General features: G+C 39.0%; 1 protein-coding gene across 6 annotated transcripts in view; it reads left to right on the top strand.

Moving 5' to 3' along the window:
- LOC123764087 (anillin) overlaps positions 1 to 19,170 on the top strand; it is a 54,552-nt gene that overhangs the window by 2,570 nt on the left and 32,812 nt on the right. Inside the window, exons 2-11 of one of the 6 annotated variants that reach the window (XM_045751617.2) lie at positions 104 to 236; positions 2,301 to 3,064; positions 3,224 to 3,256; positions 3,408 to 3,830; positions 5,532 to 5,794; positions 6,667 to 6,902; positions 8,789 to 8,913; positions 15,549 to 15,696; positions 16,855 to 17,073; positions 19,019 to 19,170. The exon at positions 19,019 to 19,170 is cut by the window's right edge and continues 112 nt beyond it. In XM_045751617.2, coding sequence (XP_045607573.2) covers positions 104 to 236; positions 2,301 to 3,064; positions 3,224 to 3,256; positions 3,408 to 3,830; positions 5,532 to 5,794; positions 6,667 to 6,902; positions 8,789 to 8,913; positions 15,549 to 15,696; positions 16,855 to 17,073; positions 19,019 to 19,170 — 2,496 coding nt within the window. The remainder of the gene's footprint in view (positions 1 to 103; positions 237 to 2,300; positions 3,065 to 3,223; positions 3,257 to 3,407; positions 3,831 to 5,531; positions 5,795 to 6,666; positions 6,903 to 8,788; positions 8,914 to 15,548; positions 15,697 to 16,854; positions 17,074 to 19,018) is intronic. The other 5 variants (XM_045751619.2, XM_069329898.1, XM_045751618.2 and 2 more) reach the window with 5 other exon arrangements.

The raw sequence follows: 19,170 nt of genomic DNA, 5'->3' as shown, positions 1-19,170 counted from the left end.
GATTCTTTAGCAATATTATACCAACCGGTAATAACCCTCTCAGTGCATTACTGTATATTTTTTATACTGTACTTGCATATCTTATAATTGTAAACATTTTCAGAGGATGATGGCAAGAAGCCAGGCTCGTCGAGCAGCCATTGGTCGAACAGCAGGAAACCCAAGCAACAAGGAAAATGTTGGAGTTTCAGATGCTACCCGTACTCGACTCAAGCAAATTAACTCTATATACACAGGTCAGTACAATTGCTAGTTACTCACTGGTTAGTTACTTTAAATTAGCTATTATATTTCAACTTAAATTTAAAAAAAAAAATTATTAAAAATATTTAATTAGAAAAATCTATTGGGATAATATTTATTGATGCTCCTCTGACTCAGCCTGTGTCTAAAATTAACCTGTTTAAGTGTTTGGTAAAATCACAGAACAGTACTTAATACGACATTTATTTCCCAGAATGATGCTACATATTGTGGCATCTATTGTGGAATTCTAACAAAAACTAATTTCTCATTACATACATTTGTTTCCATTGTGAGTGAGTCAGCTGGGAAGCTTCAGTGGGCTCAGTTAAGCCTCTCATATAGTGCAAGGTAGTGAGTATTGTACAAACATTCCAAGATCAGTATGGAAAATATCATAAATAATTATGCTGTCCTTTTATTTTTGCTATACACTAGAATAATAATTTAAAAAAAATTACATTAATTAAATGCGAAATGTTGGTAAACATTGATGTCCAGGGCTTCACTTACATGCTCATGCTTAGTTCATCAAAGACATGCAAGATTGGGTGCATGCTGAAGTGCAACTGCTAAACATTTATTTGTAAAAAAATGCCAAATGTAAAATGCTCTTAAGCCATTCTATATTGGCTGCCTTGAAACTCAGTAGGTAAAATTAACTTTCATTATTAAAATGGAAATAAAACAAATTATTATGCCTTTTTTTATTGTACAATATAATAGTCATTTGCAAACTTTACATGTAAACAAATAAGAGGACAACAACTGAATAAAAGTAAAATTACAGTATTGTTAATATTACTGTTCTGCGTTTTGTCTTCCCACTCAACTGTGGTTAACCTTGGTGTGCTGGGAAAATGAGCTCTGCAAATGTGAAATGTTAATACAGTGATACCTTTGTTTTCGTAGTTAATCCGTTCCCCAGAGACGGTACGAAAACCGAAACAAATTTTCCTGCAGGAAACAATATAAATTGAATTAATCCGTTCCACACCCCCAAAAATATTAATTAAAAAATACATTTTATACATAATAATACTCTTAGGTACCTTACCTTTATGGAGGACTCTTGTTGGCGTATGGAAGACAGTGAGGAAGGGGGAGGAGGAGAGGTGTTAGTGATTAGAAAAGGTGGTCCCTTCCATTATAACAGCAGTGATGACATTTATGGGGTACTCTCTCTCTCTTATGTTTTGCAGGCATACCACTAGTTATGGCTCATTGCTTACTTGTCTTACTAAGAATCTATCTATAGACACTTGTTTTTCCCTATGTTTTAACACTTGTCTGTAGTGAGACCACATAGTCTCACTATGAATGATCGCTTGTTTTCCTCTTATCATCATCCTCACAACTATGTTCTTAGGTTGAACATTACCACTGACTTTCTTGGAACCCATGGCATGATATATAATATCTTTTATATTCAGAAATAAAAAAACACAAACAATGAAATTCTTCACAAAGAATCCAAGCATGATCATCACTAGGCGGGAGACACTGGTAAACTGAGGCGCCACACTCGTGGTGGACCCCGTATGTGTATAAACAAACTATGACCCCCAAGGCAAATAGGGCAACTGAATCTAGTAATTTACTACGAGAATGGGCCTACGAGAACCGAGGTTCCTCTGTAATAGAATTAAACTAGAAGTATTGAAGTGTACAGTACTGTATTTAGCAAATTACTCTTAATTGGTTGCAGTGATATACATTTGTAACCCTGGCACATAAACAGCATAGTACTTGTACAGGTACATACAATTCATATACAGTATTGTATTAGACATAGTTTTTACTCTATGTAATCAACTGCAACTTGACCCAGTGTTGTTGAATAATAGTGATTGTTGTAAGTGTTTTGAGTTGTTGTAAGGATAGATATACTTCAAGAAGACTTGGCTCTACCTAGCTGAGTAGTGGTAATGGGCTCTTCTATTTGCAGTATAAAATGGTAATGTAAAAATTTGCAAATTGTTCATATGTAAGTTTATTTTCAATGTAATGTTTTGAAGTGACAGTTCAGAATCAGGATTTTTTGTTGTTTTTCACAGATGATTCGAAACTAGCTACCACTCCACTAAGAACCAGTAATCTTGATGCTTCTGAGTCTGGGAGTACACTGTCTTCAAATCCAGCAAGAAGTGATAATAGCCCAAACAAAGTATTACCAAAGCGCACTGTGGATTTTGATCATAGTGCGAGTTTGCAGCCGGAGACCTCACAAGCAAAAGAGCAGGGTACTACTACCTCTCCATCCAGACCTCGCTTAAAGTCTCTAGCTCGGAGGTGCCAGGAGATGAAAGAATGGGAGGATGACTACGCTTATCACTCCACTTCTTCCAATCAAAACTCTCAGGTAGACGTAGAGGGGAGCATAGCGTCTGATGTGCATGGCTATTCCCAGGATTTGGATGATTCTAACACTAGTGCAAAAGTATTTCCTCAGATTTCATCTTTAATGAAAGCAGAAGGTAGATCAGCTATAAAGACTAATGGTTCATTGAGTCCTTGCCATCCCTCAGCTGTAAGATTTGAACATTTTCCTCAAAAGTACTATTTTGGTGGCGGTCCTTCAGGTATGGATATTAATAGTGGTGGCGGTGAGTCTCTGGGTACTTCTAACCTGAGCATGAATTCCTCCAACACTCCTACTTCCTCTTGCTCCTCCTCTTCCTACCCTGCTACCCCTTATTACTTCAAGTACCCCTCAAAGCTGGAGATGCCAAGAGACAAGACAGCTTTGCATCAGACTGAGACTCCTCCTGCCTCACCCACAAAAAAGCTTGTCTGGGACAAAGGCATGCTTAATTCATTGGTAAGTTTATCTGACATTGGTGTTATTTAAAATGACAGATACACTTATTAGCTGCCATTTCTACTGTTATTTAACATTGCATGGTACTTGGTTGCTTTTAATACCTTACACTTTTTCAATGCAAATTGCATGCTTAATATGCAATCTAACCTTTTGCAGATGAATTTTAATGATGATTTGCAAGTTGTTTTGGTAAGTATGTTTTAAACTTTAATTGCAGTAAATATAAGATGTGATTATACTTATGACCATATTTTATAATACATTTTGGGTGATGTAGTTTATATATTTTCTTTCATTGTTTTGAAAGTGAAATTAATTAAAACTTTATTTTTTCCCACAGGAAGCACAGGGCTTTACTCCAAGTGCGTCTAAATCTAGGCTTCATTATGACTTCAAGCGAGAAAATCATGATCAGAGCAATTGCTCTAGTCCAGTTAAAGTATCAGCTCCTCAGGAGAAAATCCAACAACCAGTAAGTCCCTCTAAGGTGAAAGGCATGAGTCTTGCAGAATTTGTGAGAAGTTCCAGTCCAGATAAATTGAAAAGTTCAGGAACAGAGAAACAAAATACTGCTTCCAGTTGCTTGCTTGCATCACAGCTTTCTATGGCTCTTGTACCACAGACTTCTAATAACAGCTTGCAGCCACCAAAATCACCACCACCAGCACCACCTATTGTTGTGTCTTGTCTGCCTAAAAGTCCATGCCAGAGTCCAACTTGGGAACTTACTCGCGTGCCCAGTCCTGAACTCCTACCTGCAAAGGTACGAGAAGATATCTTATTTCGTACAAGATTATGATAATGCTTAATATTATAAATTAGCTACAATATAAAGATATTTAAGGAGAAATGAGTTAATACTAGTATTACAGTTTGAGTTGTGTAGATCTAGACTACAAAAGTATGTGTAAAATGCTTTTTTTGTTCAGTAGGTTGGGTTCTAGATAAGTGGTGTGTGTTTGTATCTGGTTGTCTTGGTGACTGAGTTATGTTGGTTTATAGATTTAATTACCTGGGATTTACATTGAAGAGTGACTAGTATAAAGCCAAGAGTACGTAATAATAAATTTTAGAACATTTAATTCATTCTATTTGTTGTGTGTTGTGTGAATTAGCCCATCTTCTTGAGCTGCCACAACAGAAAATAAGGGCTACTAAAATTCTCAAACTGACCCACATAAAATATGTGGTTGTGAGCCACTACTTTTCATAGTACTTATGTGTGTAAATCATGAAGAAATTAATCAATGATGAATAATGTGACAGTCTGGTCACAAAGTAAATGAGACTGGAAATTCCTTAAGTATTTTTGTATTAATCAGTGCATCTTCAGAAGGATAAATATTACAAATCAGTGGTGTTGACTAACCACTGCCTTCACCACCATTGACTTCTAATATTTATTCTCTCGAAGATGTATTAATTAACTATGAAAGTACAGTACTTAAAGAATTACCTGTCTCTCACTCCTTGCTCATTATTTTGTCCATTGAAGATTATGGTGTCAAATCATGGTGTATTATTTGAGAGGATGGGCTGGTTAAATAGGAGTATTGTATGAATGTACCCTCTTATGAGGGTACGTTCATACATCCAAGAAATGTACTTCTCTGTGATAGTAATAACGAGAGGAAAGTATGGATGCATCTACAAGAGAAGAGTATTACTGAAATAACTTACGGAAAAGGGAAGGAGGAAGAAATATGTGTAATATATGAAATTCAAACACAAACACCCTTAATGCAGTCCTTACTATTCATTGCTCCATACCACTACTGTATCTATTAACTGGCTTATTCTTTCCTGCTCATATTTTCTTTCACTGCTGTTCATATAACATTTACTCCATTCCACTTTATTATAATTTCCTTTTATCTTTTGTATTGCACATTCAACTTTCCCTTTTTAACATCTTGACTCATATATTCCACACAGTCATAAACAACGTATTAGTTGTGATGGAAAAATTGGAAGAAACTGCAAATGTCATGATAGAACAGCCGATAATTGAGATTTCACTCTTCAGTGTATGTTTTAAAAATAAGTTTCATAGATACTGTACATGCATCCTGACAACTTTTCCTCGTTTCTGTTTAATCAGCGAACATTGGTGTAAGAGTAGTGGCAATACATTTTCTCAATTTATTCTATAAAGATATTACATTACTGGTATATGGTATCGTATTCAATATTTGTTTCGTGTGTTTTGATTATATCCAATTACATATACCTGTACAGTATAAAAGCATGTCACATTTTTTCATGGACATTTGTTGCCTACCTTTATTTGTCCTAATGCGATAATTAAATATAGTTAGCTATTAAAATATTAACAAATTTTATTCATCATCTATTGTACTTTAATGAACAAATATTAGATTTTTTATTTATGATTTCTAACAATTATTTTTCCATTACAAATTTAAATAAGGGACTTAGAACAAATTTTTGTTTTTGTTTTAAGGAGCGTACAAGAGATACAAGCCCATCCAAAGTAGGAGAGATGCGTAATCGGTGGGAGGAGCATATTCGCCAGGCCTCACCTGAGCGAACACATCGTTCTCGGAGTCCTGGAAAGTCTGTTTCAGGGCCAGTGAGCCCCAAGAAGATTACCTCCTTTCAAAGTGGGAACCGTATAAATGAAATAAGCCCTAAGAAGATTGAGACTCTTGCATCAACCAGCCCCTTAAGAGGCAGGAGTCCTGTTCGACCCCAAAGCCCTCACAAGTAAGTTAAAAAAAAATTAAGAAGCAAAATGCACATGAATGGAAGTTAAAAATGTAAATGAATTAGGACGATATATGAAAATTTTTGTGTTATGGATATCATCATCCACAACAATTATGATAGTGAATTAGAACACAGATTAAAAGTTACAATCAATCAGTCGATGTCCATGTGCCAGATCTCGTTTCCAGTAGACATTGATATGTAGGCCTAAACGCGAGATCTTACCCATTGGCACTCCCTTGCTGTATGCTGTGTTCAATATTCTTTTAAGTATTCTTTATTAAAAATACTTAAGGATAATTTTTAGTTTATAGAAATGAATTGTCAGTGATGACCATTAGAGGTACAACTGTTGGCCAGGTAAACAAGTTATCCATTCTACACTGATTCATGATTGGTTATACTCACAAGCAACATATGTTTTGACCTGTACAGTGCTCTTTCCACCTGCATTGTGCTCTTTCACTATTTTATATTTTCCTTAATATTTTTTTTGGTATACTTGTTTAGAAAAGCTTGTCTCTCTCAAATCATTTATTTTCAGTACAGTACAAGCAAAAGACATTTGCATTGCTAATGTGATGAGTAAATCAGCATGTGTAGTTCTTAAGCAGCTGTTAAAAGTACTTTTTCAGTTTGTATATCCCTTGTGGACGAAATGTTTTAATGTACTCTACTGAACATTTAGGAGGAACAAGGGATCAGTGACATGGGTATCTATTTTATCATAAACAACAACTGTCTGCACAATTTTTAGTTAGTGAGCAAGTGAAAGCTGTTATATTCAGACTTTTCTATAATTTTTATTTGTGCTTATTTCGTTGATGTTAAATTTTGTTAGATGGTCAAATAATTCTTGTTATTATCAGGTATTTACCACAAAGCCAGGGTGAACTCAGTAACGTTAGCTCTCAACGTAAAAGTTGGCGGGATTTGAACCATATTAGCCCTCAACGTAAAAGCTGGCGTGAATCAAGTCCTAGCAAGCCTCCTCCAGTTGGTGATATTGTAAAGGGAGAAGCTCCCATGCCAGAGGCTACACCACTAGTTAATGAGCCTTTCATGTCATCTGTAAAGGAAAGGGCAGCTGCCTTTAATAATGCTGGTGAGTAAATAGTTTTTTCCAATGTTACTATTCAGTAATTTTATTGAAAGTTGCCAAATTTTATATATAAAAAAATTTATTTAAAATATTGTTACTTAACCTATTTTGGCTGGGGCAAATGCTGGTTGTGGATCTAGCTCAGCAACTCATGCCTTCTAGTAATTCAGTTGTAATAAAGTAATATATACAATTGACTCCTTGCTCTGCATGCTGGGATTTTTAACCCCATTTCTATGCTTTGTCGTACAAGAATTTAAATTATATTTTGATTCAATGTAAATAACTTAGAAAGGGTAAGATCATTTGTATCTGGCTATTACTGGCACCAACTACTTCTCCGAATGAGTATAAATTTGACTTAAGAAATTTTTTATTTCAATGTGTCATGTAAATGATATTTACCAGAACCTATATGCAAAAAGATTTCACCTTGTGTGTATTTCCCATGCTCCAGCCAATAAATCAGTTATTTCAAAGGTAATCCAGCCCCATACAATTTACATACATACTATACAATTTGTTATTACATGCGCTTAATGAGTTCCCTATTATTTCCCTCATTCCCAGTATGGTATTTCCTATCCCACTGCCAATGGAAATGAACCAGGTCCATTGACTTGAGTTTCTGGTATATGAAAAAACCTTTTAACCACTGTACTGCGCTAAACGACAAATGCTGTTTTGAAAGTTGTCTGATTTGTTTTTTAATTTGTCTATATTTTAATTTTTTTTTAATGGTGGTTTCATCACTCTGTGTTTTGAAATGAAAATAGTTGAGTTTGGAAACATTTTGACATTAACTTTACCTGAACATTTATAAAAACAACAAAAATATGTCCTTAACAATTGCACTATGAAGTTTTTGCCAAAAACAGGTGTGCTGTGCAGGGGTTAATGTGTTGGATCATTCAGTTACTTTTGTAGTCTCTAACTAAGCAGTCTACTCAGTAGTTTGGGAGAAATTTTGTTTTGTAATTGTCAGTTTTGCCAAGTGAGGACATGAATTTGACCCCTGATGTTCATTTCTAGTGTGGGCTAATTATTTCTTCAGAAATATTGTCAGTGTAACCCTACATGAATGCTTGAAAAGCCTTTACAACACCATGATGCATGATGCCGCCTCCTGTACTCGCCTAGTTATGCTGTGCATGCTGTTTGCATGAGCTGATGTCTAAGGGCACTGTGAGATCTTGCTTGTGGGAGCAGTCAAATAATTCAGCTCAGAAAAAACTCTTTTTATGCTAACTCCAAATCATATTTTATTGCATAAGATAGTATTTAAAATTTGTTATGGTTGGATTTTGCATGTGGTCTTAAGAAACGTTTCCCCACGTCGAGCCAGGAGTTAACTGTATGCTAAAATAAACTAATAATAATATTGAAAATTTTATAGAACTGGTCTAATACAAATACATGATGGCATAAGGAAATGTGGTTAAAAGAGCTGCGAGTGATGTCTCACTGAGTACCCTGGCTTTGGACTTTCAACAACCTCTTAAACTGGGATGTTACTGAAGACAGGCTACACCATAAGTCTTGCGAGTTGATGCATGCACACCTCTTACCTCAGCTATTGTTGTATTAAAAGTGATAGTTTGGATAGTCACTAGTGTCTCTGTGACCCACTAATTATGCCTTGGCAACCCAGTTTTTGGTTGCACCCTAAGAACCTTTTTAAGTTAATGGATCCTGTGTAGCTAAATGATTGTTATCAAGTTTATTGATGTAAATAATAAATATACAGAAATTGGATAACTAACTCATTTAATCCTGTAATGTGGATCTATTTATACCAATCTGTTAGACTGAATATTAATAAAATAAAAAACACTCACTCACATATAACACACACAATAATCAAAATAACACAGCTGTTTTACTTACAGGTGGGCGAGAGTCACCAAAGGATCCTGCCGAAATGAGTGTGCAAGAACGCCTCGCTCTGTTTAGTAAGAAGCAAGGAGCAGTACTTGTTCCCAAAGCTCCTTTTGGCCTCCCTGTGTCTTTAAAGGTGAATTTAGAAGGTTGTAAACTACTATTATGTTGATACAGTACATGACTTCATGTTGGGTATATGTGGTCAAGTATGATGTCACATAAGTACTATAATGTATTCCTCTACCTCTGGTGATTAGTATATTTTGAAATTACAGCATGTAATTTAGTGGGCATTTGCATATATATTTAAAAATAATGAATAGTTTAAAAATAATCAGAATGTATTTATTGGTGAAGATCCTGCATGATTTTAAAGTATTGTATTAGGTTATATTTGACCCTTCTGGAGGGGGAGAGGGGAAAATTACTGGCATAGGTTCTGTAGTGACATTCTGAGAAGCTTGGGGTGTTGTCAAGGATATAGTAAAAATAAGAATATAATTGAGATATCTAAGAGTGCAAGAATCAATAACCATTTTGAGCAGTGCATGCTAACAAGGTTCCTATGGTCATGGAAAATCTTGAAAAGTCACGGGAAATTACCACAAAATTAAGTTGTGGAAATTTGCCAAAGTTGGTATTTATTTTAGCTTGTCTTATAAATAACTTACTTTTGCATCTGTTATGTAGGCAGTTTATTTACAAAAAATTTGACACCAAATTTATAGCTATAACCAAAGTAAACAAAATGTAAAATGATTGTAAATCAATTTTGCATCGCTGAGAAGCTTGTGGAGCCCAGAATATTTTTGCTCAGGCAAGTGCAGAGAGGCCAGAGCAACAGTGTTAATATCCTCATTATTTTTTGTATACAATTCCAGTTTTCCAGCATTTTTGTTGTAAATGCTAAAGAATTTAGTTAGGGGAAATAAAAAATAATCATTGAAGTATCATGGAAAAGGTAATTGATTAAAATATGTAGATGGATTGAATGTTTATGAATGGATGATGGAAGTTTGAAGAGTGAATACCTTTGAATTTGAGGGTAGGAAGAAAAGAGGAGGTTTGGAGGAATTTGGGTAGACATCATACACTGTATTCTTATTAGGTATTAACTTATTGGTGGTTTAGTTATGGAATAATTGTGCTAACACTGCCTTCAACTTTTCCTCAGTGATGAAAAATCCTGTAAATAGTGTCCATGCTCCAAAAAATAATCTGTACCAGTATTTGACCAATTTCTGTTCCAGGTTGGGTTGTAAGAGGCTTATTGACCTATAATGTGATGAGCCCCTCCAGCTCCCTGGAGATACAGGACTGATATGTACTATATTAATCAGTTGCTAAAGTCAATGGAGACCTACCTGCCTACTAGGTACCAGGACTGAAACCTGGCCCCCTTGGAGAGGCACAGGGAGCAATGGCTTAAGGAGACCCCTCATTTATATTTGGGAGCATTCCTCGCCTGCCATTGACTGGGGTTAGGCACCCAGAAAGAAAGGCATCTCAAAACAAACCCCAGATGGTAGACATTGTAAAAACCCAAGAAAGAATAGAGAAATTGAACTCCCCAAAAGGAAAACAAAGGAAACTAGCAAACAACCAGTTGTCATTCACTGCCACTGCACAGCCCTCCCCTCTCCAGGAGGTGGAGGGGTGAGCCCCAGACCCACACGCCAGCCCCCTCACATCTTAATTCTTGGCTGAAGCGCTCTGGAGGCAACTGTCGCTCTGGTCTCAGTTTCTTGCTGGATTTTGGGCTCTTGTGGTGTTTCCTGCTGTTTGTGTCACAGTGGCTAGGAGTATTATAGTGTACTGAGGACTGCATGTGCTTAGGGCTTCCTTTCCTAAGTGCCCTGTGAGTACTACCCTTGGGTTCTAGGGTTGCCTTTCCTGGTGCTCCCGGGCTTCACTTCCGTAGGGGTTGCTTCTGTTCAGCAGTTGCCCCACCTTTGGGGCCAGCTGGGGTTTAGTGGCCTTTGTTTGGCCTTGGGTAGGAAGTGGTGGTGGTGCTGGTTTGGGGCACACGGTGCTGCTCAGCGCGCCTACTATGCAGTGGCTGTGCCCTGTTCCTCCTATTGTCGTTGTGCATTTGCGAGGGTTTTCTTTTTCTTTTTGCTTGGAGGAGAGCTGCCTAGTTTGACTATTAGTCCACCTAAGGTATTTTGGTGGCCCTTGTCTAGCCCCCTTCCCCCCTCCCCCTGTGCTTGTACACCTTCCAGTTAAAATCCAGTTAAAGCCCTGTTTCCCTTTGTTGACATTCTCATTCGGGCTTAACCGGCTTTGCAGCATCGTTGCCTGGGTTTCTTGTAGGCTGAATAACCTATTGGCCCTGGAATACCCTGTTGGGCTTGACAGACTCATGGATGAATCTTCTCAGTCCCATCTTGGCTTGTGAGAGTTTGAACGTTGTTCGTTGCCCTTGTCTCGGGGTGATGGTCACCTGTTTTGCCTCCGTCATGCTGCCTGTTGGGTCAGTGACACCTACAACCCAGAATCATGCGAGATATGTTCACAGCTCGTACGCATATTTACCCATTCTTCTTCGGAAGTTCTTAAAGGTCAGGCGGCATCTACGTTGTATCATAGGTTTTGGTTGTTGCCTGCTCGAATGCCCTAGGGCTGCCCCGTTTTGGTTTTAGGGACCCAGACCTGGGGGTGTTGGACTTTTCGACCTTGACTCCGTCTGCACCTTCAGGTTCTTCCCCGGTGGGCGTGGTTCGCCCTACTCCTTCCCCCATCTCCCAAACGTCCAAGGGTTTCGGAGTCAGGGCGGGATTTGTGATGAGATTCAGGCAGCTTTGGGGAGCCGCCCCTTTCAAGACGGAGGAGGCATTTGAGCCTGTTCCTGCTGCCGAGGCTTCTGGGTCTGACCAGCAGGCCCCCTTCTTTGCTGCCTTTTCTTCAGGGGTGGAGGGTATGGAGGACAGCTCTGCTCCGGAGCCTAACGTGGAGGCTCCCAGGCCCTCCCCCCTGGGAGCCTCCATGTTAAGGAGGGGGGATTCCCTGGGGGAGGAATCACCCAGGGAAGGCTTGGAACCCTCTTTGATCCTGCCTGGATTTTGGCGCCCTCATCACAGGGTTGTTGTTACAGGGCGAGGGGGTTTTCTTACTCACCTTCCCAGTACAAGTTTGATTTGGGATCAGCTCCTCCCCAAGTTTGGTTCCAGGTTCCGGGCTTGGTCCTACGATTCGTGGGCAATTTGGGTCATGTCCTCCGGCTTGTGGTGTCATTGGACTGCTCATACCCCGTTGGGGCTTGCCGGGCAGGCTTCTTCTCCCTCGCTCTGTCGGGTCATCTTGGAGTGGGTACACTTGGGCGTGGTTGAACCGGGTTCGTCCCTCAGATTGGTTTCCCGCCTGCTTCCAGTACCGAAATGGGATTGTGCGGATCTTCGTTTCAATCTGAACTTGTCGTGTCTGAACCATTGGATTCCTTGTCCCTCCTTTTGGATGACCACTTTGTCCCAAGTCACAGTCATCGTGGAGCCGGGCAAGTATATCATAAGAATAACCCCAAGAAGCTCTCATGCTTTGTTTCACCTCCGGCCTGCTCATGCGCTGCCTGAGCCGTCCTGGTCCTTGGACAGGGTACTTTCTTTTCTCATTTTATGGTGTCCCGTTTGGTTTGAGATTGCCTCCAGAAGGCTTTGTTTCTGTTGGCATTGGCCTCTGGTGGTCGGGTCGGTGAGCTTCATGCTCTCCTCTGGCGCACAAATTTCTGCTCCTTTGGTTGTGGTGGACGTTTTGTTCAGTTGCACCCATCTTCTTTTCTGGCGAAGAACGAGGTGGCAGGCTTCCGGAGGGGTCCATTTGTTATTGATGCTTGGTTGGTCAGGCCGTGGGTGCATCATGTGTTGTTTAGTTGCGGCTGCGCCGTTATTTGCGCGTCTTGGCCTCTGTGACTGTGGATGTGCTTTGGGTTCTTCTGATTTCCCTTATTCCCTGTTCCAGGGCTCGGGTTTCAGGTCGTCCGCAGGGTTATTAAGTGTAGCCAGCCTGCAGTCTACCCTTGTGCCCCTGATGTTCATAAGTATGCTGCCTTGACTGCTGTGTTTGGCAACATTTCCTGGACTGACATTCGGGCTCGGGGGTTTTGGAGGTCAAACAGGGTCCTGGTCGCCCGTTATTTGGTAAATATTCTTTGTCCCAGTCTTTCGTGTGTGACTTTGGGTTGCAGGTTGCAGCCAGTTGTCTTGCTTCGAGTTGATCCTCACGACGTGGCTGCCTCCCGGGCAAGTCCCTCTTTTTACTTATCTGTGGTTATGTAGTTCCAAGGAGCTGGAAGAGCTTTCCCACAGAAAACCAGCATTGTACGTAATGAAACGACATTTTCTGGGTGAGCCTCAGAAGCTCCCTGGCACCCTCCCTCCCTCCCTCTGGTCGGCAGTTTCGTTTTTGATGCTCAACCTCCAAACTGAGGTGTGAGGGGTCCAGCATGTGGGTCCGGGGCTCCCCGTTACCCCTCCTGGGGAGGGGAGGGCTGTGCGGTGACAGTGAATGACAATTGCTTGTTTGATAGTTTTCCTTTTTTTCTTTTGAGAAGTTCTATTTCTCTGTTCGGTCTTGGGTTTTCACAATTTCTACCATGTGGGGTTTGTTTTGAGATGCCTACCTTTCTGGGTGCCTAATCCTGGTCGATGGCAGGCAAGAAATACCCCCAAATACAAGGGGGTCTCCTTAAGCCATTGCTCCCTGTTCCTCTCTGAGGGGACCTGGTTCTGACTCTGGTCCCCAGTAGGCAGTACTGCATTGGCTGAAGCCCCAGACTAATATAGTGCATATCAGTCCTATAGCTCCAGGGAGCATCCGGGGCTCACCCAGAAAATGGACAGTGGTTTTTTGTCATTTGAAGGTGTGTGATGCTGGATGCTATTTATTTTCCCCAGCTGATGAACTTTGTTATTGTCCCGGTTTCAGTGGAAATAAGTATTGAGGTGTTTAATTTTTTTGAATATGTGGTTAGCTAATTTGTATAATAATTTAATGTTTAAAATTTAGGAAGCATTCACCTACAATTTGTGTCATTTAAGAAAAATGTTTCCATAAATTTTAGATTTTGAAGATATGCCCCTTACCACTGTGCTGCGCTGGCCGAGAAAACTCGCGTGCCCAAATATGCGGCAGCCAACATATGATGATATTAGTACTGTATATCATTAGAATAAAAAAAATCCCATGCATATAAGGGGGCACACATTAGCTTCCTCAGACCTCAAGTAACTATCCCCAATCTTGAAAAACCCACTTTCACTTTTCTTTCATGGACTTAGTAACGTATTCTAGGTTACTTAGGCCTATGAAATGATCCTAAGGCTATGGCTTTAGGAACGTGTAGGGCAGCCATACTATGAGCCACTGGAAGTTTAACAGCAGCAAGTGAATGATTATCATTATATTTTTCAGGCAAAATGTGTGCTGTGTCCAATTACATGATTTAGGCTTATATATACAGTGGAACCTCTGTTGATGACTGCCCTAGAAGACAAATTTTTTGCAACACTGCGTCAAATTTGCCGTAAAATTTGAATTGGTTCACAATGGTTTACGTGGAAGATGATGTCTGTTTGTATACTTATGTGTCGAACGAGCACGTGGGGCTGGGGGACCAGGGCAAGGCACTCTGTTTACAAGTCTATCCCTCGTAGTCACAACCGATCTTGAATTTTTTGTAAAAAATTTCATTATTTTTTGTTTTCTGAACAGAAAAGTTTGTATTATATATTATGCCATGGGTCCCAGGATGGTGAGGGGGGACTGGATGGATGGTGGTAAAATTGGATAGATGGATGGATTGGGGGGGGGTTGATGGCTGTATGGTGGAAGGGGACTGGATGGATGGGTGGTGAGGGGACTGAGTGGATGGGTGGTGAGGGGACTGGATGGATGGTGGGGTGAACCTCCGTCCCCCACACCGCGCCATCACCGGTACCCCCATACCGCCACTCGACCTTCCCCGTTATGTTCATTCCCTATCCCGCCACAAGCCCCTTCCCGCTACTTCCATCCCCCACACCAGAGCCCCCCCTCCCCCCAGGTGTACCCTCCCAGTCACATCTGGATGGTATAAATACAGGCTTTGTTGCTACCAGCTGGTGGATCATGAGGCAGACTGCACAACATTAAATTCTCGTTGTTTACTGACTGTAAATGCCTAACCGGTTTCTACCACAATTGTGAATGCTTGACTGCCTGTGACTGGTCTTGACTGTGAATGCTTGACTGACTGACTTGGTTCTGACTGGCTGCCACTTAACAGAGGCAGTGAAATGTTTTAAGGAAAATCTGAACTAATGGTGCAGATATGAAAGTGTTTAAGGTGAGCAAGGCACGATCTCACCACCTCCACAACTTCTCAGGCAACAACGGCTAAACTATGATAGATACTTTGTACTTGAACTTTTGTGCCTCCTGGGTGTTAATTAATAATACTAAAAGAGCAAATACTGTTTTTGGAGCACCTTATTTTCGGCGCACATTAAGAATGTCACAATAAATGTGGCGCATCACAGTGGTTAATTTCTATTGATGTACATTATATTATACTAATATCAACTTTATTTAAAAAATTAATTGAGAAAAATGAGCAGAATTCAGGAAGAGGTTTAAGGTTTGTACCTTACTTGGGTGATGGTAGAGGATTGGATATTGTCTAATAAATATAAGTGTAATGATTATCCATTTACAGTAAGATTAAATAATGTTTAACATTTAATATAAATTAGGTAAATTAATCTTAAATTATTTTTAAACTAATTGTTCATTTAGGCCCTTCATGGTGACCAAGCCAGTGGAGGCCGCGAGAACTCGAGTAAATCCTCGGTGGCTCACTCACAGCCAGTTTACAAGCCAACAAAAAAGCTGGCACTAGAGCCATCCCCAGCCATTACTGAAAAGTTACATCAAATCCAAAGAGGTAAATTACAAAAATAGTTTGTTTGTTTTGATCATATTAATACCATAGTAACACTTGTGTAGTCTTGGGAAAATATTCTTCACACCATTCATTTCTTCTGTACTGAATGGCCTCACAGAGAACTAAAACTGGCACACCAGCAAAATCATACATCTTATTGTCGTTAATTAATCACCGGCACTCTAGTATGCAAATTAACAGATTATTTCAACTTAGTTATGGCTAGTCTAGTCTCAAGGTGTGCACTAGTCTTATGTGGAGTACTGTACTGTACTGTGAGACAGCTCTCTGATAGTCCTTTGCATGTTATATGTCTTGTCTGATCTCTATTGTCTGGTCATAAAATCCTATCAAGTTTGTGAGGCAAAATTTTGTTAGTATACCCATGCTGGTGATAGCATAAATGTTCTTCTCAAGCTGTTCTACTAGCCTCGTATGGTCCTTTCCATCACCTTACACAGTATACGTGTAAAGGTTACTGGCCCATAGTTCACTGCCTCCTGTCTTTTGTGTTATATTAGTACTGCTGTACATTGGCTATCATCTTATGTTCTGGTAGGTTTCTATTTCCAGTGATTTGTTATATATTACAGAGTGTACATAGCAATCACTTGTAATACATTACTGTACTAGTATTGTAAGAGATAAGTTATAGGCAGTTATCATTTTAATAATATCCAAATTTGTTTGTAATTGGAACACGTTGGCATAAGGAAAGCTTATTAATTCTTCAAATATTTTGATTGGTTATGAAAGGAAATATAAACATTTAAAATTTTGATATGTACATGTTAAAAAATTTGTGCTGAAAAGTAATTATACTGAAAATGGCAATTCCAACACCATATTGTAATAATGGGGAGCATGTTTTTAAGTCATAACTCATGACATCATTCATGGCACTATCTTCCAGCATAGACTATACATATATTGTGTTAAGAACAATTTTGAATGGGATAGTTCAGCTTAAGCGTGTAGCTCAAAATTTAGATCCAAACTTTGTACGAAATAAGTACTGAATGTCAAAAAACTCGTCCTCCTTAGGATTGGAAGTGGCTTAAAATTTTGCAAATACAGCACAGTCAAACCTAATATATAATATCCTTTACACTAATGTATGTTCAAAAATAAAAAGTTAAACTCTTGTATTCATAACAGGCAACAAGTCACAATCACCTGGCATAGATGATTCAAACTCATTTGAATCACAGAGGAATGTTTTTAAAATGGTTAAAGATAATTGGCGTGGGAATGAGATCCACAACAAAGTCAAGACAGAGCGTCAGAAGGAGATGGAAGTATTGTTAAACAGATTCAAGAAACCCAAGCAGAGTTCCACGGCCAAACATCCCACTGCACCAAAATATGAAGTGACTCGTAAGATACTGCATAACATCTGCATTTTTTCACTACTTTCATTCTTATTCCTAATAGCTATATCAATACTGATATACAATTTCATTTGCACAGCCTCAAATTCTATGTACAGGCCACTCCTGATTCTATATGTTCTTTCCTCAAAACATATTGTAGGTTTTTGTCAATTATTGTATGGGAAACATTTGATTAATTCCAAGAATAATAATAATTTGATTAAACGCAAATTAGATAATATGTACAGACAGACTTCATTAATCCGACTATCGTTATTCCTGAATCTTGTTTGGATTGGCTGATATTGTTTGAGGATAAGAATACAGGTGAACCTCCTCACTTAACAAATGAGATTCATTCCTGAAACGTATTCGATTATCAAATATTTTGTAAACAAAAATTTTGTCCCATTGGCTGCCATGTTAAAAGCTATGTTATGTTCCACACTCAAAGTGTTCCACTTTTTTAAGTTTTATATGAGTAATATGCATAATTGTAAGGTAATAAAACATCAGTTATGTTTGTGATTGAATTTGTGCATAAATTAGATAGTTATGAGTACTGTATTGTACAGTACTGTATGAACAGAATTAAGAAGCAGCTGAAAGCTGCTGCTTGCCCCTTCCATCAGAACCAAGCTACATAAACAACTAGCCAGGTAGGTAGGCAGATAAAGCAAGTTGGCAGGTAAGTCATTCCTTATCAGATCTCATTTGTCATCCTGGAAAGGTGGGCGAGTAGTTGTTACTTCTTTTCGTAATGTTTGCCTCCCACCCTCCTGCATGAGTGCTTAGCATGATATAACTCTTTGCTGACCCCCCTCCTCCCCTCCAACTTCTGTTTAGATACCAAGATTTATTCTGTGTTTTTGCACTAAAATTGTTGCAAAAGCCTATTGTACTTGTAAACATTTAAATTAATTAATAAATTTGTGTAACACCCAACTTCCTCACCAGCTCTTATTTGCATTTTGTGGCACAAGTAAGCACCTCCCGCCCACCCATAGTGGAACTGGTTAGTTAGGTAAATCAGGTAATTGGAAAAGATGTGTGTAACAGAATATCAACTTCATATTCATGACTAGTTAACATAAGAATGGCTTCCAAGAGTCTGAGCAAGGAATCCTCCAGAATATTATAGCAAGACGTGTTAGACTTGGCCTGGAGTGTGCAGCTCAAATATAGAATCTACATCTGGCTACACACCAAAAAGATATTAAGGACTGATTTAGTGAACTAAAATTAACGACATTAGAAGAGATGGCAATAGATAACGTGATCACAATGTATAAGATTCTGAGGAAAACATAGTGGATAGAAATAGGTAGAAGATTGAAATACTGTAGATGCCCAGGGAAGTGTAAGATAATGCTTGCATGCAGCAAGTGGTTACAGGTAATGTAAGTTGAATGAACTTGAATCAAGTGATGGAAGCAACAGGTATAACTGCACATGGTACAATAGCTATTTATATTATTATTAATCTTGCTTCCTGTAAGTACAGTTTGGTGAGCAACATTTATACATATATAGCTGGTTGTGTAATAGGTTACAAGGTACTTAACATGAGAGCTGCTTTTCAGGAACACTAATTTAATCTCATATGGCTTTTGGCCAATGTGGGGTAATGGCCCGACCTGTGTATGAGATCTTGCTACCTAACTGCAGGTCTATGCAGTATTACATAAAAACATTATTTAATGACAAGGTTAGGAAAACATATTTAGTAATGATGCCTGGCATTGCCAGGAAAACCTGAGTTGGCTTTAATGCTGTGCAAATCATGTTAATTAATAGAACTCAATGTGTTTAATGTGTTGGTTTGAACTTCATAGGTTTGGATGTGGCCTGTACATTTGTCTTTATAATATATTGTGGGATTAAAGATATTTAAAAAAAAAAAATCTGGAATCAGGTTTGATAGCTGTGTTTTGGTGTTATCCTTTCAGAAACCCGTAGATATCCCGCAGAATCTGAGTCTGAATATTTGGAGAGTGATGACTCCTATGCTGAGTCAACTGCTTCTGATGATACACTTGTGCATGCAGACACGTCAGGTCCTCCAAAGCCTCCTCGGCTTTTCTTGGAGTCTCCTTCATCA

This window comes from Procambarus clarkii, chromosome 23 (genome assembly GCF_040958095.1).
Source record: "Procambarus clarkii isolate CNS0578487 chromosome 23, FALCON_Pclarkii_2.0, whole genome shotgun sequence".
Lineage (NCBI taxonomy): Eukaryota > Metazoa > Arthropoda > Malacostraca > Decapoda > Cambaridae > Procambarus > Procambarus clarkii.
Note: the sequence above shows the minus strand (reverse complement) of the source record. Positions and strands in the feature narration are given on the sequence as shown.